The following is a 21,668-nucleotide window of genomic DNA, read 5'->3' on the forward strand; positions in this document are numbered from 1 at the left end:
CAATTCCATTTGCACTAAAGATAATTCAGTGTTTATTAAAATTGTATAAAAGTATTTTATAAAAAATATCTTTGTATAAAAATAATCTCTTTCTATTTCTTTCTTTCTGTACTTTTAAATGCGGTTAATTATTAATTGTTTGATGACTCACAATAGGAATTTGACATTTCGTTGCAACGAAACTATTTGCTCTTATGAAGCATGTAACGAATAAATAATTAGTACAATAATTCAAACATTAAATGCCAAGATCATCTATAGGTGCGTCATTATCCAGAGTAGTTGATAAGTGAACACTCGCACATCGAAATCGCAGATTTGTAGCTTACTCTTGTGAAATATGGAGGTCGGTCGATACCACGCATTAGCTCGAACGACCACCGGGAAAGACTACCGAGTCTGATTGGCAACTTATAGTCGCGATAATACATGACGGTGCATTTACAAAGTTTGTAAACATTATGAACTTGGCAAAAAATTCTTCCCGTTAGTTTCGAACTTAAAATCGGTACGCTCTTGCGTGTGATTATACTGTTACTTTGAGAGTTCTCTAGGAAGAGTTATGAGGACGATCGTTTCCCTTCGGTGTATCCGCCACGGGATCGATAAACGATTTGAATTATTCAATCAGATATTCTTGATGGATGCCACGAAGCCTTGCACAGGCACGAGTTAAATTTGCACTAGCTCACCACATCGGTATCTCCTTAAATGGTCTACAATGCTGTTTGTTTTTTTTAATTTAATTGAACGACATGAAAAGGATATATTTACGGAAATAAAAGGAATATAAATATATTTATTATATATATTGAAAGTGTGATGGGGATTACTTTAAATAAATGTTAAAATTACAGATAAATAAATATATTCCTAAATTCCGATTCAAAATTAATTATAACAATTTTTTTAATAAAATAAAAAAATATGTATTTTTTGACCATTATTGCAATTTACGTTGCAATCAAAACATGACGTATCTAATTCCGATCTGCGCCTCTCGCGAACGCCAGCTGTTCTCGAAGAAAGATCGGCGACAGGTTTCTTAGCGGCGAATGATTTATCGTCGCACTATTCTGTTACAGGCGGTACAAAAATTGCGATTCAATAAGCCACGGCGCGAAGAGTAAACGCGCGAGTCATCTCGCGCGATGCACATCCGTCGCGCACGTGTGCACGTACGTATATGACGTATGATTTGCGATCTGCGTAGAGGAAAACACCTGCGTTCGCAGGAAATCGCGCTTTAGCGTCTCTGCGAGAACAGCGTGTCGATAAATACCGCGTGCTCGTTGTCCGATAAATTGCAACGACGAAATACGATGTCGCCAAGGCCGACGATAATGTCGCACATTTCCCGAAGTTCATTATATATGTATACAATTCCTGTTTATCTATTCAACCTTATTGCGGAATTTCGCAATGTTATTTGCATATATCGCGCGAATATGTACGCGATGAATTACATGTGACTTTAATTGAATCCTGTTGTACAAACTACAATTTCATCTGACCCTACTACGCGAATAAATTTATTTCGTTGCCTGGCTCGGAAATGATGCCATCCGTTGGGAAAAGTAACGCAAAGTAGGATCAAATAAAGTTGGACTAAATAAATGCTTCGTCTTAGAAAGTTGCATTAACCAAATTGAAAGACACGAGTCGAAGAAGAAAAAAAAAAGATTAAGTACTTTGCGCTTACACCGGGCTTATACTTCGTTATGAAATTAACGCCTTTCGGAAGCATTTCGTTGGAAATGTCAAGTTATTGCAATTAATTTCGTGATATTAATTTGCGACGGAGTAAACCGGAATTGGGGCTATTGCGACGGATTCGCGACGCGGGCTTTAAAAAGTGCAGTTTTCAGGCCGTCGCTGCATACGCTGACCTGCATCACTGACCGTACTTTGTCACTTGTGTTGAACGCGGATCAAGCCTCATTACGCAGTCTTGACACGTTTGCCCGAGCGCACATCCTGCATTTCTCACATAGTCTGCATTGGATGCATTCGCGGTGACATTTTACGCGACGATATTATCGATGACCCGACGATATCGCGAGAGATCGATTCGCCAAATATTTTGATAGTAATCAAAGCCAATGTGTGTGGCGCACATTAATTTAATGACACTAATAGCTGTCTGTGCTACATTGTTTTACAAATTTAACACGAAAATTTCAAATTCTCTTCAAATTCCTTTCGGGTAGCTAAGTTTTAAATTCCTGCATAATCAAGCTTATTCGAATAGAAGTAAATTAATGTTTGCTGATGTATTTAAATCTCGTAGTCTCAATGAAATATGAAAACTATTTCTTAATATAATTTCTTAATGCATGCAATTAAATTGCATTGATAAATTTGAATTATAAACATTCTTTTTTTTTCGATATATATATAAAATATCGAGTATATATAATGTTGGTGTGTATATATTTTTTTATCTATAAACAATTCAAAATTTATTCTCCAACATTAATAATAAATATATTAAAAAATTATGATCATTATAACTCTATTAGTCCTCGAGATTAACAAAAGTTAATAAACTCTCAAAGAGAAAATTCGAGTTTTGTTTCACAACAGAGATAGACAACTTATTCTCATCGCATATATGTATACACAAAAGGGAAAGGAGTGCTAAGTGAGCAACGGGTAACACACATACACACACACATATGCACGGATTTATCCCAAAATTAATTCCGTCACAATTTATCAGAGACAGAGTACGATCGCGACGAACAACGTGGAATAATTACCGAGTAAGGAGAGAGTCATCTCTTCGACATGCGTTTTGCCCTGTCTGACGCGACGCGAGAGAACGAATACACATTGTGCACTTGCAAGCACGGCTATAATAACACATGTGCACATTACGGCAACACACTCTTTAAATACCTCATAATGAACAGCCGCGCTCTCGCGCGAGAGCATCTTACGTACGCGCCTCTGCATGACCGGATGCTGCATATAGAGATAACGGCGACGCTCCTTCTCGCTTTCCCAGCGGAAAGCGCCGAGCTTTAATCTGGGGGAGAGCTTGCGGGCCGTAGCACCGTAGTCGCGAGCACTGACCTACGTCACTGAGCGCACTTGGAATACTAGCGAGCACACATCGTTGATCGCGCCGTGTGTGGGTGCGTTTCCCACGTGCATGTGGGTGGTCCTCGTTCTCTGTTTCTCTCTCGGTCGTGTCGCGAGGTACCTATATATCTATCTACCCGCCTATCTGTGTGTACAGGTCATATACATATCGGGAACCTGTACATATGCATTCGTGTCAGTGAGGCGACCGTACGGCGGAGCAAACCGCACCGCCACCTCGCGAAAACTGCATCCACTCTCGAAAGACCGCATCCAACCCCGAAACAATCCCGCCGGAATCCCCTTTCGGGGATCCCGGCCTCATTGAAACGACGGCTCGCTACGGAATGCTGACAAGTGCATTGTTATCATAGCGAGCGCCGCTGGCTGGTGTTTCATCGCGATGTTGATGATTACTTTGAAGCGGCTCGAGTCTGGCGCGGAGTCGTAGACAAATATTACTTTCGAGAGCTAAAGCCGTCGCGATGCACAAAGTGTCTCTCATTACAAGAAAAGAGATTCTAATATAACGAGGTTCGAAAGAAAACTTTATCTCAAATTTTTAACTAGAAATATTGATTCGGTGGCACAAGAAATGCGTTTTAATAAAATTTACAGAATGTGATTCTATATAACATAATTACGTTCGAAAAATAATATAATCATCGAACAGAGAAATCTTACAAAACAAAATTTTGTTTTGCAATATTTCTCATTTTTATCCTAGTTCTTCCTTTTTTTAAATCTTAGATCTTTGTGTTATGTGGGGCAAACAGTTATAGGAAAAGATCCGATTAAGCGGTCAACTTGGCAACGAGTTTGCGAGATTTTGCGCGGCATATGTCGTCCCCAAGACAACGGGTGGAAACTTCATTGTTTCCGGTAAACGAATTACGAACGGTTTCTGATAAACGTTTAGAAATGTTTACGTTGAAAAATACAGAGTCGAAGGCAATTCGGAGGAAAGCACTCGGCGCTCGCGGTCGTCCAAAATCGATATCATCCGCCGGCGTGATGCTTCCAGTGCAAGAGCACTCTGGGTAAATAAACAAACAAAAAAAAAAGAATAAAAACGAGAGGAGAAGAGAGAGAAATCATTGCGGAAGCTTTTAATTAAAAGCTGTGTGGTGCAAACAACAATGCGGCCATTGTATTGCGTGCCATTTGACAGTCGGCTGCCAGAATGCGCCGTTTTATGCGATATTTTCCGTATATAAAGAGAAGTCACTCTCAATGGGGACATCGATCACTAGCGGATCGTCGCTATTACTGAATGGAGAATTTTCCGTGCTGATGCAGCATCCAGCGAGATGTTTATATTCATGCATGTTCATACATTTATTCTTTCATTTTAATCTGCGAAGAATATCACTTGAACGCCCGTCGAATGTTTACGGTAAATAAAAAGAAAGACTCTTTACCCGAGGCACATTGACAAGAATACAATTTACAATTATGCTTTTCTATCACATATCTTTTAATGAAAGACGTCAATTTTATTTATGCTTGAAAGATCCACACCTCGAATAATATATAACTGAATCGCAGCGAGAAAAGTACATAGAAATATAACACTTAACGTATAATTCCAATAACGTTTTGCGCGTTTAATCTTGTATGTGTGTGTGACATTTTAATATAAAAAAATAATTTTACTTTTTTTTTGTAACAGACATTTTATTATTAATGTATGTATATTTCTTTTTTTATATTTTATTATTTTATTCATAAAAAGTGCATAAGGAAAAATGATATTAAGACGATAATAACGTTGAAGGATGATTAGAATCGATATACTGTTTCTGCGTTTATAACAAAGTACGCGAATAATACGGCGGATGAATAATCGAGGAAAGGTCTTGAGAAAGGGTGGTATAAGAAGTAGTTGAGTCAGACGCAAGTCACGCCAGAATCACTCGCGAGTCACGAAGTCGTTAAGCGCGCTGTGCTCCAGCTTTCGTGTCGCGCGATATCGAGCAGCTGTTCCCGTCTTCGTTTCTCGAGGCACGCATATTCGCGCGACTAACCCGAGTCTGCAGTCTCACGAAATCTCTCGATTGATTTGCTCGTATCACGAGAATACGCTTCGATAAATATATTCAAAGTAGAAAATCGCGCGCGTCGTACTTTTTCTCCCGTACTCTCTACAATTTACAGTAATCTAATTTTGCTCTGATGCGCAAATATACATGTAAATTCTGTTGAAATTCGTATATTTTGCATTTCTGGTTTCTGCTGATTCGCGTTTAAAAACTGATGTCTAATGTGCAAATATAACAGCACTATACAACTGTCATTAAAGACCTTGTAAGAATCCTATTTGTAGGTAACATAATTGTATCGAGTGCAATATCGCATCATATCGCGACTCTTACTCATAGCTAGTTCAATCTGCGCAGTTGGTCACGAGGGGTTAATCGCGATTAGATTAGTAGTAACACGACACGTTAAGTTGATCGGAACACGTATCGCGCAAATTAAACACGCGTAGCGATAACGCAGTCGTTATTTAATTTTGTCATGCGGCCTATTCGCTCGAATCACTATTTGCCGAATGATTGTAGGTTGATTTGCAATTTGCATTCAGCCTGTAATTTATCCTCTGCCGGGAGTTTACGCAAGTTTCCCGATTTTCCGTGCGAAGCAATTTTAATTGCATCCATACTAATCGGATGATTTCGAGCATTCATAGTCAATGATAAATAATGCAAAATCCCCGGATGCAAGAGAGATTTTTCGTTTAACATTTAATCTAGAGTATAATCCGGTCGATAAAGTTAAATGTCAAGGCGAACAAAATTATGAACAAAATCGTGAATTTTGCATACTTGCGCGAAAATTACGAACGCGCACGATAAAAAACGCGCATGATTGTTAAATAATTATCTAAATCGCTTCGCAGCGGTAATTTGCGAGACGCATAATATACTCCAGTTTAGTTATATCCGAGTGCTTAAAGTAAATTTCACGTAGAACTCGACATAATACATGCAAAAAGTTCATTACACTATAATTTCTGCGACTTTACTTGCTGTTTAACATGCATGCACATTAACGATCAGTTTCGCGCAATATTACATAATACACATAACTACATAAAAAAGTTAAACATACTCAACAACGTTCTTTTATGTGTACCAAGTTAAAAAAAAGATTAACATTGAACTTTCTATAGTAATTTTGTACTTGTCTTTCATCTTAATCCAATTTCATTTTTTACATATATTGTATGTACTATTTAATGAAAATTATTAGCTTTATATATTATTTTGAAATATTAACTAAGATGATGTTATAAAAAGGTTTTAATAATAACATGTTGAATATAGAAAATAATTTTATACTATATAAATTAATAATCTAATGTGAATCCGAGATATATTAACTGACAAACTGCATTATGTAGCCTGTACTACGCGAGTAATTCAGGATTTCTTTTATAATATGAATTGGAAAGAATAATTAATTGATGATTCATTATCAATACTCATAATAGAAATTTTTATTTTATAATTATACGTCAATAACGACTTACTCGCAAATCTTGCAACGTTTTCTTGTATCTAAAATAAATGTCTTGGACATTTCAAATAATTCCACGAAATTCTTAAATGCATTAAATTACATTGTTATACATTTACAACGGCTTTTCTTGAAAGAACTTTTCTCTCCTGTCTTTTTCACAAGCTTAAAAGATATCGAAAATTCTTCGCGTTGTTTCGACGATTTAAAAATCGGGTCTCGCGCCTTGAGAAAAGCGAGGTTTATTGTCGAACGTTTTGCTGAGCCAAGAAACGCTCAAGAGAGAAAATGGGCAACATCGTAGGTAGTATCTAGGTCGATCTAGGTCATGCGAAGAACGATGACTATCCGACGGAATCATACGTAGAGAAGAAGTGTGTTTGACCCTCATCTACCTTAATCTTTCTTACTTCAATCTCTCATTTTACACTTTTTATCGTATCTGGATCATTTTTTGTAAGATTTTAATGAAAGCTTGCGATTTCGGTGAACTCGTGCTTTCGCGTTCAGATTCAACGTATCCTCGTATCTCATAATGACACTTTATGTGCAGAGAAAATTCAAAGCTAGCATTGGGGAATACCTCATTAACGATAATTTTCTTCACAAAAAATTATTAAACGTAATTTATTAAACGCAAAAAATTATTTCCTTAAAAAATTTTTCTTAATATCTTTTTTTATTTCTTATATCGATATAAAATTTACGAATATAAACTGTTTTGCAATAAAATTATTTTGTGCATAAGAAGTCACGATGTGCCTGCGACTTTGTAGAAATTCGATCTAGAATGTTCCCTTACTTGACCTAGATTCGGTAAATGTCACAATAAAAGAGAAGTTTCCGTAAAAAACGCATAAATTACGACAATGGAAGCCAGAAAGGAAAAGGCGAACTCGCGTAGAAGAGATAGTGAAAAGAAAATGGCACGGAAAACACATTCGTGTTTCGTCATTTACTTTGTTGGAAGAAAATAATAATATTATCGCGTCGTTCGCGTAGCATCGTGTTAGATTGAAGATGATGGGAATGGTAATTTATTGCGCGACATAAATTATGTATAACGTTGAAACGACCCTTCCTGGCGCGCGATGAGTTTGTAGTTACCTTCGTTATAACCGGTGTTTCTCGCCTTAAGTAGCTGAAACTTGGTCTTTAGCGAGCACTTGCAACGTTCATGCTCTCGCAAGAAATTATCTGACTGCTCCTGAACTTTCGGTATAGTACGAAGAAGTTTCATTGATTGACTACATAGCATTAAAAAAATACTAATGCGCTTAGCAATTTAATTACAACAAACTTTTGCTAATATTGAAATTTGCAAAAATATACATATTTTTCGCAAAATTATTACTGTTTAAGTAAATAATTAAAGAAATTGATGCACTCAATAAACATACATTTTTCGTAAATATACGTGAAAAAATATACGTTTACGTGAAAAAATTTGCATTTTTAACAGCGGGAAATAGCTGTAAGAATGATGAAAATAGGCTTTAAAGATGTCCCAATCAAATAACTGAATTCTCAATACGAGATATAAAATTATTCGATACGAAATAGGAATAACAATACATCGACCACTTGTAGCACGTGTATCTAGTTTATCGTTACACTCTTCTTATCCCCAAAACCTCACTCAATGTTACGCGAATGCGCTAAAAAGACGATTGCAACCACTTTCGCAAAATGCACCTTTTTTAACGATCGCCATTCACGAGAGAGCGATGAAAGTCTTGCAACTTTAATTTGTGACTGTGACAAATCGCTGATAAATCACCGATTAATCTTGTGCAAATGACTTGTATTTTCCGACGCAGATACATTCGTTAAATTATCGCACGATCGAGAATTTACATTGTCACAATTGATATTTTAACAATTCTGCTCGTTCTGTCGGAGAAACGACGGAAAAATACATTAAAATTCGTTACACGTCGGTCGATTCGCGCGATGAATGCAGAATACCTACAGGGAATTTTAAAGTTTCGGTAAAGTTTTAGTTTCAAAGTTTCAGGACAGTAATTTATACTTAATCTTACTGATTTTAGAATTGACCATAGATTGAAAATCTATGATATTTTCGATACATTCTCTCTCTCTCTCAATGTTAACAGATAATTTGGAATAAAACATTTTAAATATAATATAAAACAATAACGAATTATTAATGAAATATGAATGTTATCAAGATCCATTCTCGTAGACTAATTTTTGGAAGTGATAGGGGCATTAATTCATATAAATTCACGCGTATTTTTCCGCAATTAAAACCATGTAATTATCTATCTGGTCAAAATAGCGGCGATGCGATAAAGCTTGCCCGTACGTTGAATTAATTAACTTAATTCCCAAATTATTTATACACGACTAAAACTATTATAACTGTACGCGTTTGCGTAAACTCGATGTATTCGCGCTCTCGACAGCTGGTCAAATGTCGGCGTAATTAAAGGTCGGAAAACGCACGGTGTAATTTGAATACGCACTTCACAATTCGTGCCGATCATACATACGCGGTCGCGAATGTTTCGCGGCACATCGGTCCCGTTATCGATCGGTCAGCGATAGAAAAACATTACACCTCCGAGAAGCGCGATCAATAAACGCCTTTTGGTTTTTCACACCCGTATATCCAAGGACGTCGAGTTCGACGCGAGGAAACACCCTCAGGACTCTCTGTCCTGTACCTCTTCGTCATAACGACCCTGCGGTCGCGCAGTCCTGTTTCGCGACCGAGATCACGCACCGCACCATCGGGACCACCACCGAGTCGTGTCGCGTTGCGTTGCGTGGCCGGCTCTCGGGGCCGACGAGCTGCAAAGTCGCGGCCGAACTGTTTTGTCCACGTGTTGCGGCCAGTCAACGGGGCTAGGGTAATGCAGACGTCGATCTCACCACGTGGTAGATGCTAGCGGGATCATGCGGTTTTTCCGAGAATTCCGAGGCGGTAACCCTGCCCTCTGATGAAGGGTGCAGCAAGTTATTCCGAGATAGCGTGCCCCAATTAAAATTTGAATATCGAAACTACTATGGCGCGATCACAATTGAATTTTAAATAAGAAGAAAAAGTATACAGACTCAACAAATCAAAATTTCCCCGCTATTCTTCAAAGTTCATTACGATAGAATTTAGACTACCAGAATTTATGATTATTTGGATGATAATTTTTAATTGATATGCGTAACGCTGATATTACACGCACCAAGTGTGAACGTTAGATTGTCTGTACGTTTGTGCATCAGCAATACATAAGGTCTTAACGTTTGTCGGGAATTACAGCACTCGGTAACGTGGAAGATCTGTTCTCCAACCGTTACCAGTCGCATGGAAGCCGCATCTATCGATTTCGTGGTAGAGGCGAGTATCTTCGGGGGTGAAACCGTAGGTGGCGAATATTTCGAGCTCGTATACGCATGCGTCAGGCATTGCCCTTCAGCGAGAATGTGCCTTTGATCTGTGTTACTTCAACCCCTTTCCCTTCCACACCCATATTTTGATTGCATAGGATTTTCGAATCAAGCAACAAATTTAAATGCTCAAGTTACACACAAAGATGTAATTTTCTCTCTCTCTCTCTCTCTCTCTCTCTCTTGCGACATTTTAAATGTGATTTATATTAAACAAAAATTCGCGCGATTTCTACCTCTTCGCAAACAATTCACATCTGTTTCACATATGATATTAAACCATTAAAAACAATTATTTTAATACTCTTACCTTGTTGAGCGTCTCATGGCTGATGTGCTGGATATTGTCAGAATGAAGGATACGGTCGACCGAATTCGGTCTAGGAACTCCATCCAGTTGGGCTGCCTCTTTTAGCTGAGGCGGCGACGGCGGTGGTGGCAACTGTTCCTCCACCCCTACATTATCGTATCTTGTTTTCTGTAACAAAGAAAAAAAAAAGATTTCATCTCTCATTATCTTGAATCAATTATCGTGACAATTCTATGCCAAAATATCATAAAAAAGCGTTGAATTTCTGATATATACATATTGATATCTCAAAATCATTAGCATTAGATATTAACTTATAATATAAAAACGCAGAATATTTTCTTATAAATTTCCATAATTAATTTTCTCGATATTTATTTAAACATCCTTTTTGCCACTAATTTTGCCCGGAACTTACTTGACTCCAGCAGCATTCGCAAGAATTCCCGCTGTTCTCGGAATCATAGCGCGAAATCGCGTTATTAGCGTCGCGATCGTCGGGCAAAACGAATTTTGAATCGGTGTGCCGTCTTGCTCTTCGACGTTTTCGTATTTTGACCGGCACGGCGAACATGTAATCACTGAATCGACGCCTTGAATGACGTACGATCGACACCCAGTCTATCATCGTGTAAAAACAGTCCGCGCGCGATATTTCGCGAATATATATTTTTCAATATACACTGTCCATCAAAGTCCACTCGATTTGCCGTTACGCAAATTTCAAACGAAATAGAAGCGCTATATAACGGTGAAAAAAATGACAAAAATTAAATCGAGACGTATATAATTATCCGTTAGAGTTGCCATTTGCGTCTCGTTAATTGTAAAACGTATTACGAGAAGTTTTATTATGAAAATGAAAACCGTTTTAACTAAATGCGAGAATTAAAATATTTTATTTCAATAAAAAATATATATTTAAATATATTTAAATATATATTTTTATGAGTTTAATTCTCTCATTATATAGAAAATTCTTATATTTAATTCGTATTTCATTATTTTAAACTTTTTCAAACGCGAGGACAAATTTTCCATTAACATTTAAACTTTTATTTTCGGATTTCCGGATTCGAGATAAATTTTTATGATTCGTTTAAGCTGCTCGCCGTTTTTGTTGAAGCTGCTCGAACGAGTGCTTTCAATCGAGTATCGCGGGCGTGCCCATCGGAGAGATCGATACCAATGGCGAAGGGAACGTCGGGGATATATGTCACGAATCAAATTCCCCTTTTCTCTCGCTTCTCGTGCTCTGAAAGCGTGTCATAAGTATCGGACTGTCTCTATATTTCTCTCCCTCTTGTTCCACCGCGTGCGCTTTTATTCCTCCAACATAGTAACATCGGCCATTATTGTCGAGTGCATTCTGCGAACGTGAATAAAGGTGCCGCAATGACGTTGTAATCGAATGCGCATTAATGCCGCGAGTCAGGGAAAGTGTGAAAATAATATTTCATGTTCTCTCTATTCAATGAAGCGTATTAATTGCGTCAATCATTCATTACAACGCTTTAATAAACAATCTTTGAACAAACATTATTATACAAAAATCATTCTTTAATCATCGCATAAATAATCTCTCGAAAAAATAATGTAATCTATATATGTAATTTATTTGTAAAAGAAATTTTAAAAAAATTTTAATCACTTTTTTAAATTTGGGAGCCAACTATCTTTTATTTCGCATGTTATTTTTTAGCTGTTACATCAAAATATAAAACATATTTCGTGTATTCCACATATTAAACATTTTACTGAAATGTGCATTCGCATTTTTATTGACGGAAGCTTGCGCGCAAAAATAGATATGTTTGGATGCACCATATGGTCGTGCGAACGGATTGCGAAAGAAAATTTCAGAGTGATTGAAGCGCTTACAAACTTCCAAGAATACCAAACACCACCGCATATTGTTTATGGAGAAACCACGCGTGCAAGAGCGAAATAGTTCAGACTTGGAGCTTCGGCAAACAATCTCCATCAACATTCTGTTCCGTGAAAACGCATCCCTTCGTAAATCCCTTGATTTGTTACATCATCGTACCTTAATTTATCGCACGTTTTTTAATATTGTACAGTTTTATTGAAAAAGTATTTTATACACGATGCATAATTTTTTTTTAGTATCGGAAGAAAAATGGACGAAAGTTTTGAAATTATGAGTATTCGAATTTATTACGATAAGAGAGAGGATATATCACGGATTTATTTTTGTTCTTTTCTTTACGACAATGTTCTAGAAATATCGTTCCTCATTTCTTTTATTTCGTCTCATATTCTCACTGAATCACTCCGCGGTAACTTTTCCAAGACAAACATGATTGCTCTCATAAGCAAGACCAGTTATTCGTGATCACGCCAATTAATAGATCTTTTCTTCCTTTACTCTGAGAGAGCCGTAAGTTCTAACAAGATCGACCCCTTTTCAGGAAATTCCCTACATTGAATATCCGGCCAAATTAATATAAATATAAATAGAAAAATTTTCAAGTCAACATCATTTTTTTTCGCAAATATTTTTTAGAAATTCCTTTAGTTTTATAAACATAAAAAAATTTTAGAGATGAACAAAATCACCCTATTCATATTCAAATCGATGTCATTGTGCCTTCTCGTTAGATACACTTCGTTTCTGTCACACTTTTCCGAAATAAAATTTAAATTTTTTCGCGATTATTTTTTCGAAAAAAAATATAATCTCTAATAGCGACCACATGAAATAATTGTAATTAACGGTATCTCGTTTTGAGATAAATAAACCATTGCACTTAATCACGATCAAGCTTCGGTATTTTTTTTTTTTTTTGAAATAGTCGAATTTGTGTTTCAACGTAGAGAGTACGTCGGCGTCGGTACTGCTGTAAAAGCGACTGGGCACTGATATCAATAGCGTGTCGATGCTCCGACGAAGGTGTCGCCGTCTAATTCTGAGCGCATCTCCGCGATTGGACGGCAGTCTAAAGGAGGATTCTCCGAGGAGCTTGTTTCTTTGACCGGATCCAAACTTGAGCGAACTCGAGATGATTAATTATGGCCGCGTACATTATTTATGAATTCAATGAATCGCACCATTTATTTTGAAGTATTCTCTACCGACAAACCGCGTTATATTAATGCCACGTGTTTAAATGTCGAATAGTCGCCGTCTTATGTTAAATGTAATTCTCACAAAGACAATAGTAACTATAGCGTCTCTCCAGTGACATTACATTACTATAGTACCCGAGATCGATGCCGGAGAAATTGTGCTCGCGCGTAAGTTCACATTCGGCCTGATTAAACTCGCGCTTAATTAAACTTCATGCAGCAGAACCAGCGACCAATTTCTTGGAATCGTATTTTGAGCAAACAACAATTTACAGCCCTCCCGTTACGCTCCATTACATATTTTTGTACAGCGAGTTTTATCTCCAAAATATAAAATCGCTATCCATTATATATATATATATATATATATATATATATATATATATATATAAATTAATTGTGGTAGATCATATTTAATAAAAGTCCATAAAAATAATATCTTTTATTTGATTCTAGATAAAATGCAATTGCATATATATATATTATGATATCGGCAATTTCTAACGAATTAATTAAAGCAGAAAAAAACAATCCAGAAGCTGGTTAAATAGTGATCAATAATAAATTTCTGTTAACGGATATTCCTTCTCGTATTCGATGGCATGTTTTGATCGTTGACGAATCAAACAAACATTGCGATAATTGTTGAAACGCTCTATTCTCGGAAGTTAACAAGGTTATTAAAGTCAAACGGAATGCATCATAATGTAACCGCTCCGAGCCAATCATCATGGTTCGAGTAATCGCTTGTAAACGTGTAGGTCACAAAACGGCATTAATAATGATTGGCATGCTGATTTTCGGTACAGTTTACAAATTGATACGTCGTTGATTAATCGGCGAATAATGACGATAGCTCCGATCAATCAACGGTCAATTTCGCGACAATAGATTATAAAAGCAGGAATAGGCTGGCGAATATTTACAAGCAACATTTATAAGCGTGTGTATGATTTATTATTTAATTTCTTTCAACGCATCGAGCAGTGATCCTCCGCTGAGATTGTTCAGACTTACTCGCGAACGTTACAATACGCGAAATATCTTGGCGCGAGTTTAATTAACCGTCATGCACAGCCGTCTATCGCGCAAGTCTTTTTATGAACTCCCGTAGCCGTTTCATTTTGCGAATCGGATGTCTATTACGAGTACAATGCCGGGGCACAATGCTGCGGCGCCCCGCAGCTTCAGGAAACCTTGGATTTGATAGGAAGAACGTGAGGAGATAATCGAGGACCGCGCGGATCGTGTTCTGAAACGAAGCGAAAAATTGTACGGCGAGGCCTTGCGCAATAATGATGGCGAAAGGACGAAGGGCAAAATGGCGGAAAATTACAGTCTGTCGTTGACGTAAAGCGAATTAATTTCTATGTTTATAGTTAAATGAGATAAATCTCTTTTCGTTAGAGAAGCTCAAGCAGACGAATGCTCTCTCCACATTAAACTTTAAGTGTTGCGTTAAGCTTTTTGAAAGCAGCAAAAAGCGGCATTTGAGTGTTTCGCGGCTTGTATTAATGTAAGCAGCACATCAAAAGAAGGACGGTAGCATATTAAAAAAGTGGTCATAATTACAGAAAGATATTGTGTGTGAAGTACATTGTGCAATCTTAATTAATTGATAAACTTTAAAAAAAATCTGATCACCGTATTTCGTCGAAAAAAAATTATGAATGACGTTAAAAACGGGGCTATTTTTTGTACCTGCAAGTAGAACTGTTCTGACAAACTGATAAAATTATCAAATTTTTTGTCGAAATATAGAATTGTAAGCACTTACAATTTTTATTGATGATATACTGTCCATAAGAATATACTGATATTTTGATAGAAAGGTTTCCGATTAAAAAAAAATGCCGATGGAATGAATTTCGTGCCAGTTTGAAAATTGTTGATAGCACCGTTGAAAACGCAATCCATCGAGTATTCATCGAGATTTACGTATGTACTGCGCTTATTCATCCGATTTCCGCGGAATGGCGAGACACGATAGATATGTGCATTAAATCGATGCTTTTATTCCCGTAAAAATCGCATGTTCTCCAGGTGCTACTTGAACGGACAAGCGTGGCAGGAAGTACGACAGGGCGAATAAATTTAAGTGAATAAAAATACGGCGGCCGTGAATTTTTCAGTTACGCGCCGCATACTTGTAAATATAACGCAAAATTACGCATACGTGTGGCGGAAATAGAAATTTTTCAAATAGCCATTTCGTATTACACTCGCATCGCGTAATATTGCGAGTTGATATTACGTTTCAATATTTATATGAAACACTATACACGCGCGCGCGCTGCTGTGTTTCATTTCAAAATTCAGCTCGCAGCAGATAAAACGCACATTACACATCGCCACGTTACATTTTCCGTCATATAAACTAGAGAAAACACGATCACAAGGAATATCTCCCGCGTGTCTCTTTCGAACAATTAGGGTCGACAGTAGGTGCTTCGCAGTAGCTATTCGGGTTTAAGACTCTTACGAGAGTTTTAGAAACCCCCGTTGGACGCTCAAAATTAACCACGTTCGTCTGAGATGTATCTCAAAATTTATGTTTAATAAAATTAGTTATATAACACGCGATTTTTTTTCTATTTTATTTAGTTACGTGAAATTCAACTTGATAAACCTAAACTTAATCATGTATGTCTCGAGAATAAAAAAAGTAATTGAAAAATTAAAAGACTACGTCGATTAATATTTTATATAATAAGGAAAATGTCTTGCGAAAAAAGATCAAAGATTTATTTCTTAGGCACTTGGAAATCGCATTATCGACCAGTCTTAAGAATAACTTGGGACTGGGAGTAAATTCTAAGTCGTACTGCCACGATTCTCTCGAATAAGCGAGCTCTGGTAAGCTAGAAACCTTCGTCGTACATTCAACTACAGAAAACAGGCTTACCATCACGAGCTTATTATCGAACTGTACTCTTTGCGACAATGAGATCAATACATTTATATAAATTCTGAGATACAAAAAAATTATAATATATACACACACAATTATTTATTAATTTAAATAACGATAATTATTTTTTCTGAAACAGTGCTTTAGAAAAAAACCTTGTTAAAAACACTCGATGCTGATGTGATTAACTTAACAATAAACATATTGTTTCATTAATTGTGTTATAATAGTGCTACAATGTTATGCTTTACGAATCTAGTGGAACAGGTTTTAGTTTGCAGTGACAATATTTGTCGCGAAAGTAAACATGTTTCAAAGATTCGCAGTTTACTTTTACATTTTGCACGTTTACGAACCTGAATCTCATCTACATCGGGACCTGGAACATCGGGACTGGCCGATCTGTGGCCATAAATGTTCGATAGAGTCTGGGTCAACGGCAAGACGGAGGCTGGACCATCCTGAAACGATCACATCATCTGAAAAACATACCCTCGTGTCCCGTATCGACGAGAGAAACGCGCATTTCCGAATGGCCTTTCGAATCTTCAGTCGAATTCCAATCCAGTTTGAAAACGTATTCTTATTCTCGAAAAATTGTAACTGTGCGAATTGATCGTAACGCGAAAATATTGCTCGACACAGCTGTGATATCGAATTCGGATCGAAATTCTTTTTGTGACGTATCGATTAGATGTATCAATAATAATATATCATATTAATATTCTCAAAACGTCAAGTTAATAGACGAAATAGCATAAGATAATATAGATCATCATAAATACTTTATTCTCCAATTTTTCGACAGTTCGAGAGATCATTTCCTCAACAAATACGTATTTCCTCACGTTCTTACTCTCATTTTAGCATTTGTAAATGTATGTTATATTTTATTGACGATTATGGGAAGAGAGGAAAGGGGAGAAGATTTATATATTGTGAATTATTCCGAAGATCCATATGTTGTGTGGCACAGCTTTGACGCAGACTGCGCTCAAAGAGTAAATACTTGATAACTAGGGTATCAGGTTTCTTAAAGCGTCGACCCTTTCGGAGCGGAATCGATTGCAACGGGATGTACGTGCGCTTCCGCTGTCAGGATGCGAGTGCAGGTGAAAAGAGGAGGAAATAAAGTCGTAAGCTGCGCAAGGTCAATTACGCGGGCTTCGAGTAGGTTGACTCGACATTGTCACCCGAACCGTTGTAGTTTCCCAAACGGAATTATTCATAGCGAACTTTCGATGCGCGCAGGTGTGTTTAACATCCAAGCGTCGTTTTATCTCCACCGACACACGGTACTCTCGCCGCCTTTATTAAACATGTATCGCGACTACCCTCCTCGAAATTCGTTTGTTCTTTCGGAACGTTTTCCAACACGTACCGACGACGATCCCACCTTCACACGTTTTTTTTGTTTCCTTTGTTTTTGCCACGGTGGCATCTTTTATTTATAACGGTTTGGGGTGGAATAACGAACGCGCTGCATTCTACTTTAACAATGTAGCACGTGAAGCACTTAAAATTATTAAAACGACGAAGAGAACGACGCAAGGAAAAGTTTAAAAGTTAGAAAAGCATCTCGAGAATTTTTAATCGCGGAGTAATTAAATCAATAATTAAATGGATTGTTAATTAGAAGCTGGTTATACCGATGCCGTATCTATAAAAGAAAGTAATTGGAAAGTAAGATATATTTTATCTTCGAGTAACAAAGTTTCATATTGTGTGTGTAAATACAAAAAAAAAACAAGACAATAGAAGGCCAGTTTTACTCTCGGTATTTGGATTCGACAAGCCGATCGACAAGCTGTGCAACGTTACTTCGACAAGGTGAATATCGTCGAGTGAAATTCCTGACATTAATAAACGTCCTGTCCGAGCATCGCGCGCGCGATATAAATAAAACCCGCTGGACGTCACGTGAAAATGACGCGGCTCATATTCCATCTCTCAAATATAGAGCAGCGCGTATCGGATAAAATTGAAAAATAAAGTAGCCCGTGCTAATATTTTATGCTCTCTCTCTCTCTCTCTTTCTCTTTCTCTCAGGTGCATTCTCGTACGTCACGGCGTATACATCTCTCCCAACGCGAGTAGTTTTACTTTGCCGAGCGAGAATATACTATTTCGCTGTCGCACGCTCGTGCGATACCGGCAATCTAAGCACTCTCTTCGGATGCATCAAATGCCGCATATATAACCGTCGTATATCTTTCAATATTTAAAAAAACATCGTAACATCGCTCTTACGACGTCTCTCTGTGCTCGCAAAATGTCATATATAATACGACGCTTTTACCTTAGTGTCCTTACATAATATTTTTATCTTACTTTTCTTTTATTTCGCGATATATCCAAGTCAACTTCCAAGCATATTACGGTTCTTCATCCTGCACAAAATAACTACGCACACTATGCTTTTTTTAACGAATTATCAAAATTACAGCGTGAAATTGATTTTACGGTCGTAATACTTTCTCGCGCATTTTCGCGTTGTAATAAAATTTTTTTTTCTCTATTTGGATTCGCGCGATTATTTCCCGGATCCCTCGTAACCGGATTAATTTGTTGTTGCCGAGTAACGAGAAAATAGGTTGCTGGGCACCGGCACCGGCCCCGGAACTTATCGAGATTAATTCGCGAACGCGTGTGGATGTTCGTAGTTATATATCCATATAATTTCGCGACTGAATTATAATGTACGTAAACGATAATGCGTGAGAACGTGCTCGATTACCCGCGGGCTACTGTGCGCTTTGATTTTATGACGTAATCAATATGTAACACAATAGATAATAGAGAATAATCCTTGGACGAGGTGCATTCCACGACTGAATGACTGAATAGTATCGCGTTTTCCCCGATTTGATAAGAAACCCGTCGATCATTATCGCTGAGCATGTTATGGAAACTAGCGTTAAAAGTGCCAAGCCCGTTTGGCCGAATAGAATATACGAATAATGGCCAGACGCGAATATATATTTCGGCAAGGGTTCGCGCCAGTGTTTACTTCGACGTAATAAATTCCGAACAGAGCGCCCATGCGTCATACTTAATACGTCATTTCAAAGCCTGAAAAAAAAGAATGGCCCGAAAACTGCTTGGAAATTTTTTTTTCGAAATGGTCGCATCGATGTTTCTTGAAAAATTTATCTACACCCATATCCGCGCATATTTATTTATTTATTTATTTTCGCATTCAGTTATAGCGCACGGAAGCGTTTATTTGCAGCGCAACTATTTACGTGATTTACATCCAGTATTGAATCTCGTAAGGTGGCGTTTGACCGGCCGATAGACCGCCATGGTGCAAACGTATGTCACGTCTGACTATGACGCGACCATAACTACTGGCGGCCTCGACATGTCAAAGCTATAGCCAGGCGACAACTGCGTGACAACGGTTGATGCAAACTGACGGGGTGCATTTACGTGCGGATTATTCCGACACTCTTCACATAAACGTCCACATGATATGCAATTAAAATGCTGCGCATCAAGTATTGTGACGAATATTGGCGTTGAGAGAATTTGCGAGATACGTGAACATAAAATTCAGCGTGACGAAGATTTAGAATAGCTCGATAAATTCAACATACACGTTTATACGCGTAGCGTTATTTATTTCGAACCTATCAGGGACACCGTTTAGATATCAATTAATGTCTGCAGTAGAGAATTAGATTCGCCGATGTAATAGCAGTTACGATTAATCGTCAGAAAAATTAATTACCAATATAAATAGCAAAATTGGTTGTTACGAGTGTGTGTAAGGATCTCACGTCGCCGCGTGCGTTGCATTATGATTTAGCTATGGCTTGTTCGTTCATTTATTCATTCGCGCAGTTCGCGGATTATTAATCGGTCGGATATAATAAATCGCGACTGTGAAAATAATTACGCAGTTTCGCTCTGCATGCACATGAAAATCATCTCGGTTCCTTTTAAAATTAATAGAATAGTTTACTGTTCAAACTTTGATAATAAATTTTAAACTTATTTTATTGAAACACATACACCAGCTATTTCATTAATTTTATTATATAATTCTATGTTGAATTAATAATATATATGTACTATGTAAATTCATAGATATGCAGGAGAGAACCTATCAAAATTTTAGATTAGTTTAAATTAATCAAAATAAAATAAAAAATGAAAGCACAATTCATACTTTATATATTATATGTATTTAAATTTTATTATATACATATAATCTTCTTCTTCTCTCTCTCTTTCTCCAAAAAATTATAAAAATATATAAAAATCTAGTTTTTTCTGATTTTTTCAGCCTTTTTTAATTCGTGAAAAATTACACTGCTAATTAAAGAAAAGAGTTTGCAGTATATCCAGCTCGACAGTAACTCTGTGTGTGTGTGGTTGAAACAATTCTAATAATATACATATGATCGACTTTAAAAGTATACAAAACTGGCATGTCTAATAGATACATTTATTGGAGAGTAATATTATTAAATATATTTGTATTGCGACAATCAAGTTCGCGAGTGTGCGATTAAACGATATTTACGAATTCGAAAAAGTATATAGTTCGATACTGTGCAAGGTTTCACAACACGATTGGAACGGTAGTAACTGCTGGCACCTCTCGTTGTTGAACCCGATCGCCTCGACCGCAAAGCGACAATGGTATCCATTCGCCCTTGCCAATACCAACCACGCCGAAAACATCTGCAGAACCGGTGTGACGCGACGCGGCGATGAGAACGCGACACTTGGACGCGTTTCCAATAATCCATCGTTGATTTCACGTCGCCGACGTGCGGAACACCCTCTCGAAAACTTGGTGCGATTCCGCAATTCCATAACGCGTACAAAGTTTCTACACGAATGCTACATTGATCTCTCGCACGTAAGGTCCTCTAATCATACGCGAGGAAGAACGTGATAAGAGAGATTTTGCACTTTGGATCGCGCGTAGGTGCAATTTGTAAGAATATACGCGAAAGATAGTATAATATTTAAGAAAATTTTAAGAAGAAATAAGTAGAAATGTCAAGACTATACGGAGGAAATTAATTAATTTTTATCCTTGCAAGACTTTTCTTTTCGATATATTCCGTGATTATATCGATACACATCGTACAATCGAATGTGCAAAAAATTCGCGAAGCCATGTGAATCGTGCAAGACTTCTCCCTTCAAATTCAGTTCGCTTCTACAACAGAAGATCATGGTTGTTTTCACGCGAGGGAGGAAAATAGATACTTCCGGTCTGCGCATTGCAGATCCAAAGCACGTATTCTATCCTTGTGAGGCAATAAGCATGCGCATATATATATATATATATATATATATATATATATATATATATAG

At 37.2% G+C, this 21,668-nt stretch overlaps 1 protein-coding gene across 12 annotated transcripts in view; it reads right to left on the reverse strand.

Moving 5' to 3' along the window:
- Positions 1-21,668, reverse strand: part of Dlg1 (MAGUK family member discs large 1) — a 250,297-nt gene that overhangs the window by 173,103 nt on the left and 55,526 nt on the right. For 10 of the 12 annotated variants that reach the window (XM_083037711.1, XM_083037713.1, XM_083037710.1 and 7 more), the window contains exons 3-4: positions 16,688-16,792; positions 10,331-10,498 (exon numbers count right to left, since the gene is read on the reverse strand). In XM_083037711.1, the coding sequence (XP_082893837.1) occupies positions 10,331-10,498; positions 16,688-16,792 (273 nt within the window). Of the gene's footprint in view, positions 1-10,330; positions 10,499-10,748; positions 10,974-16,687; positions 16,793-21,668 lie in introns of those variants that run through there. The other 2 variants (XM_083037722.1, XM_083037717.1) reach the window with 2 other exon arrangements.

Source organism: Prenolepis imparis, unplaced genomic scaffold (assembly GCF_030444845.1).
Source record: "Prenolepis imparis isolate NDT839.2.m4 unplaced genomic scaffold, iyPreImpa1.0 SCAF_5, whole genome shotgun sequence".
In the NCBI taxonomy this organism is placed as follows: Eukaryota; Metazoa; Arthropoda; class Insecta; order Hymenoptera; family Formicidae; genus Prenolepis; species Prenolepis imparis.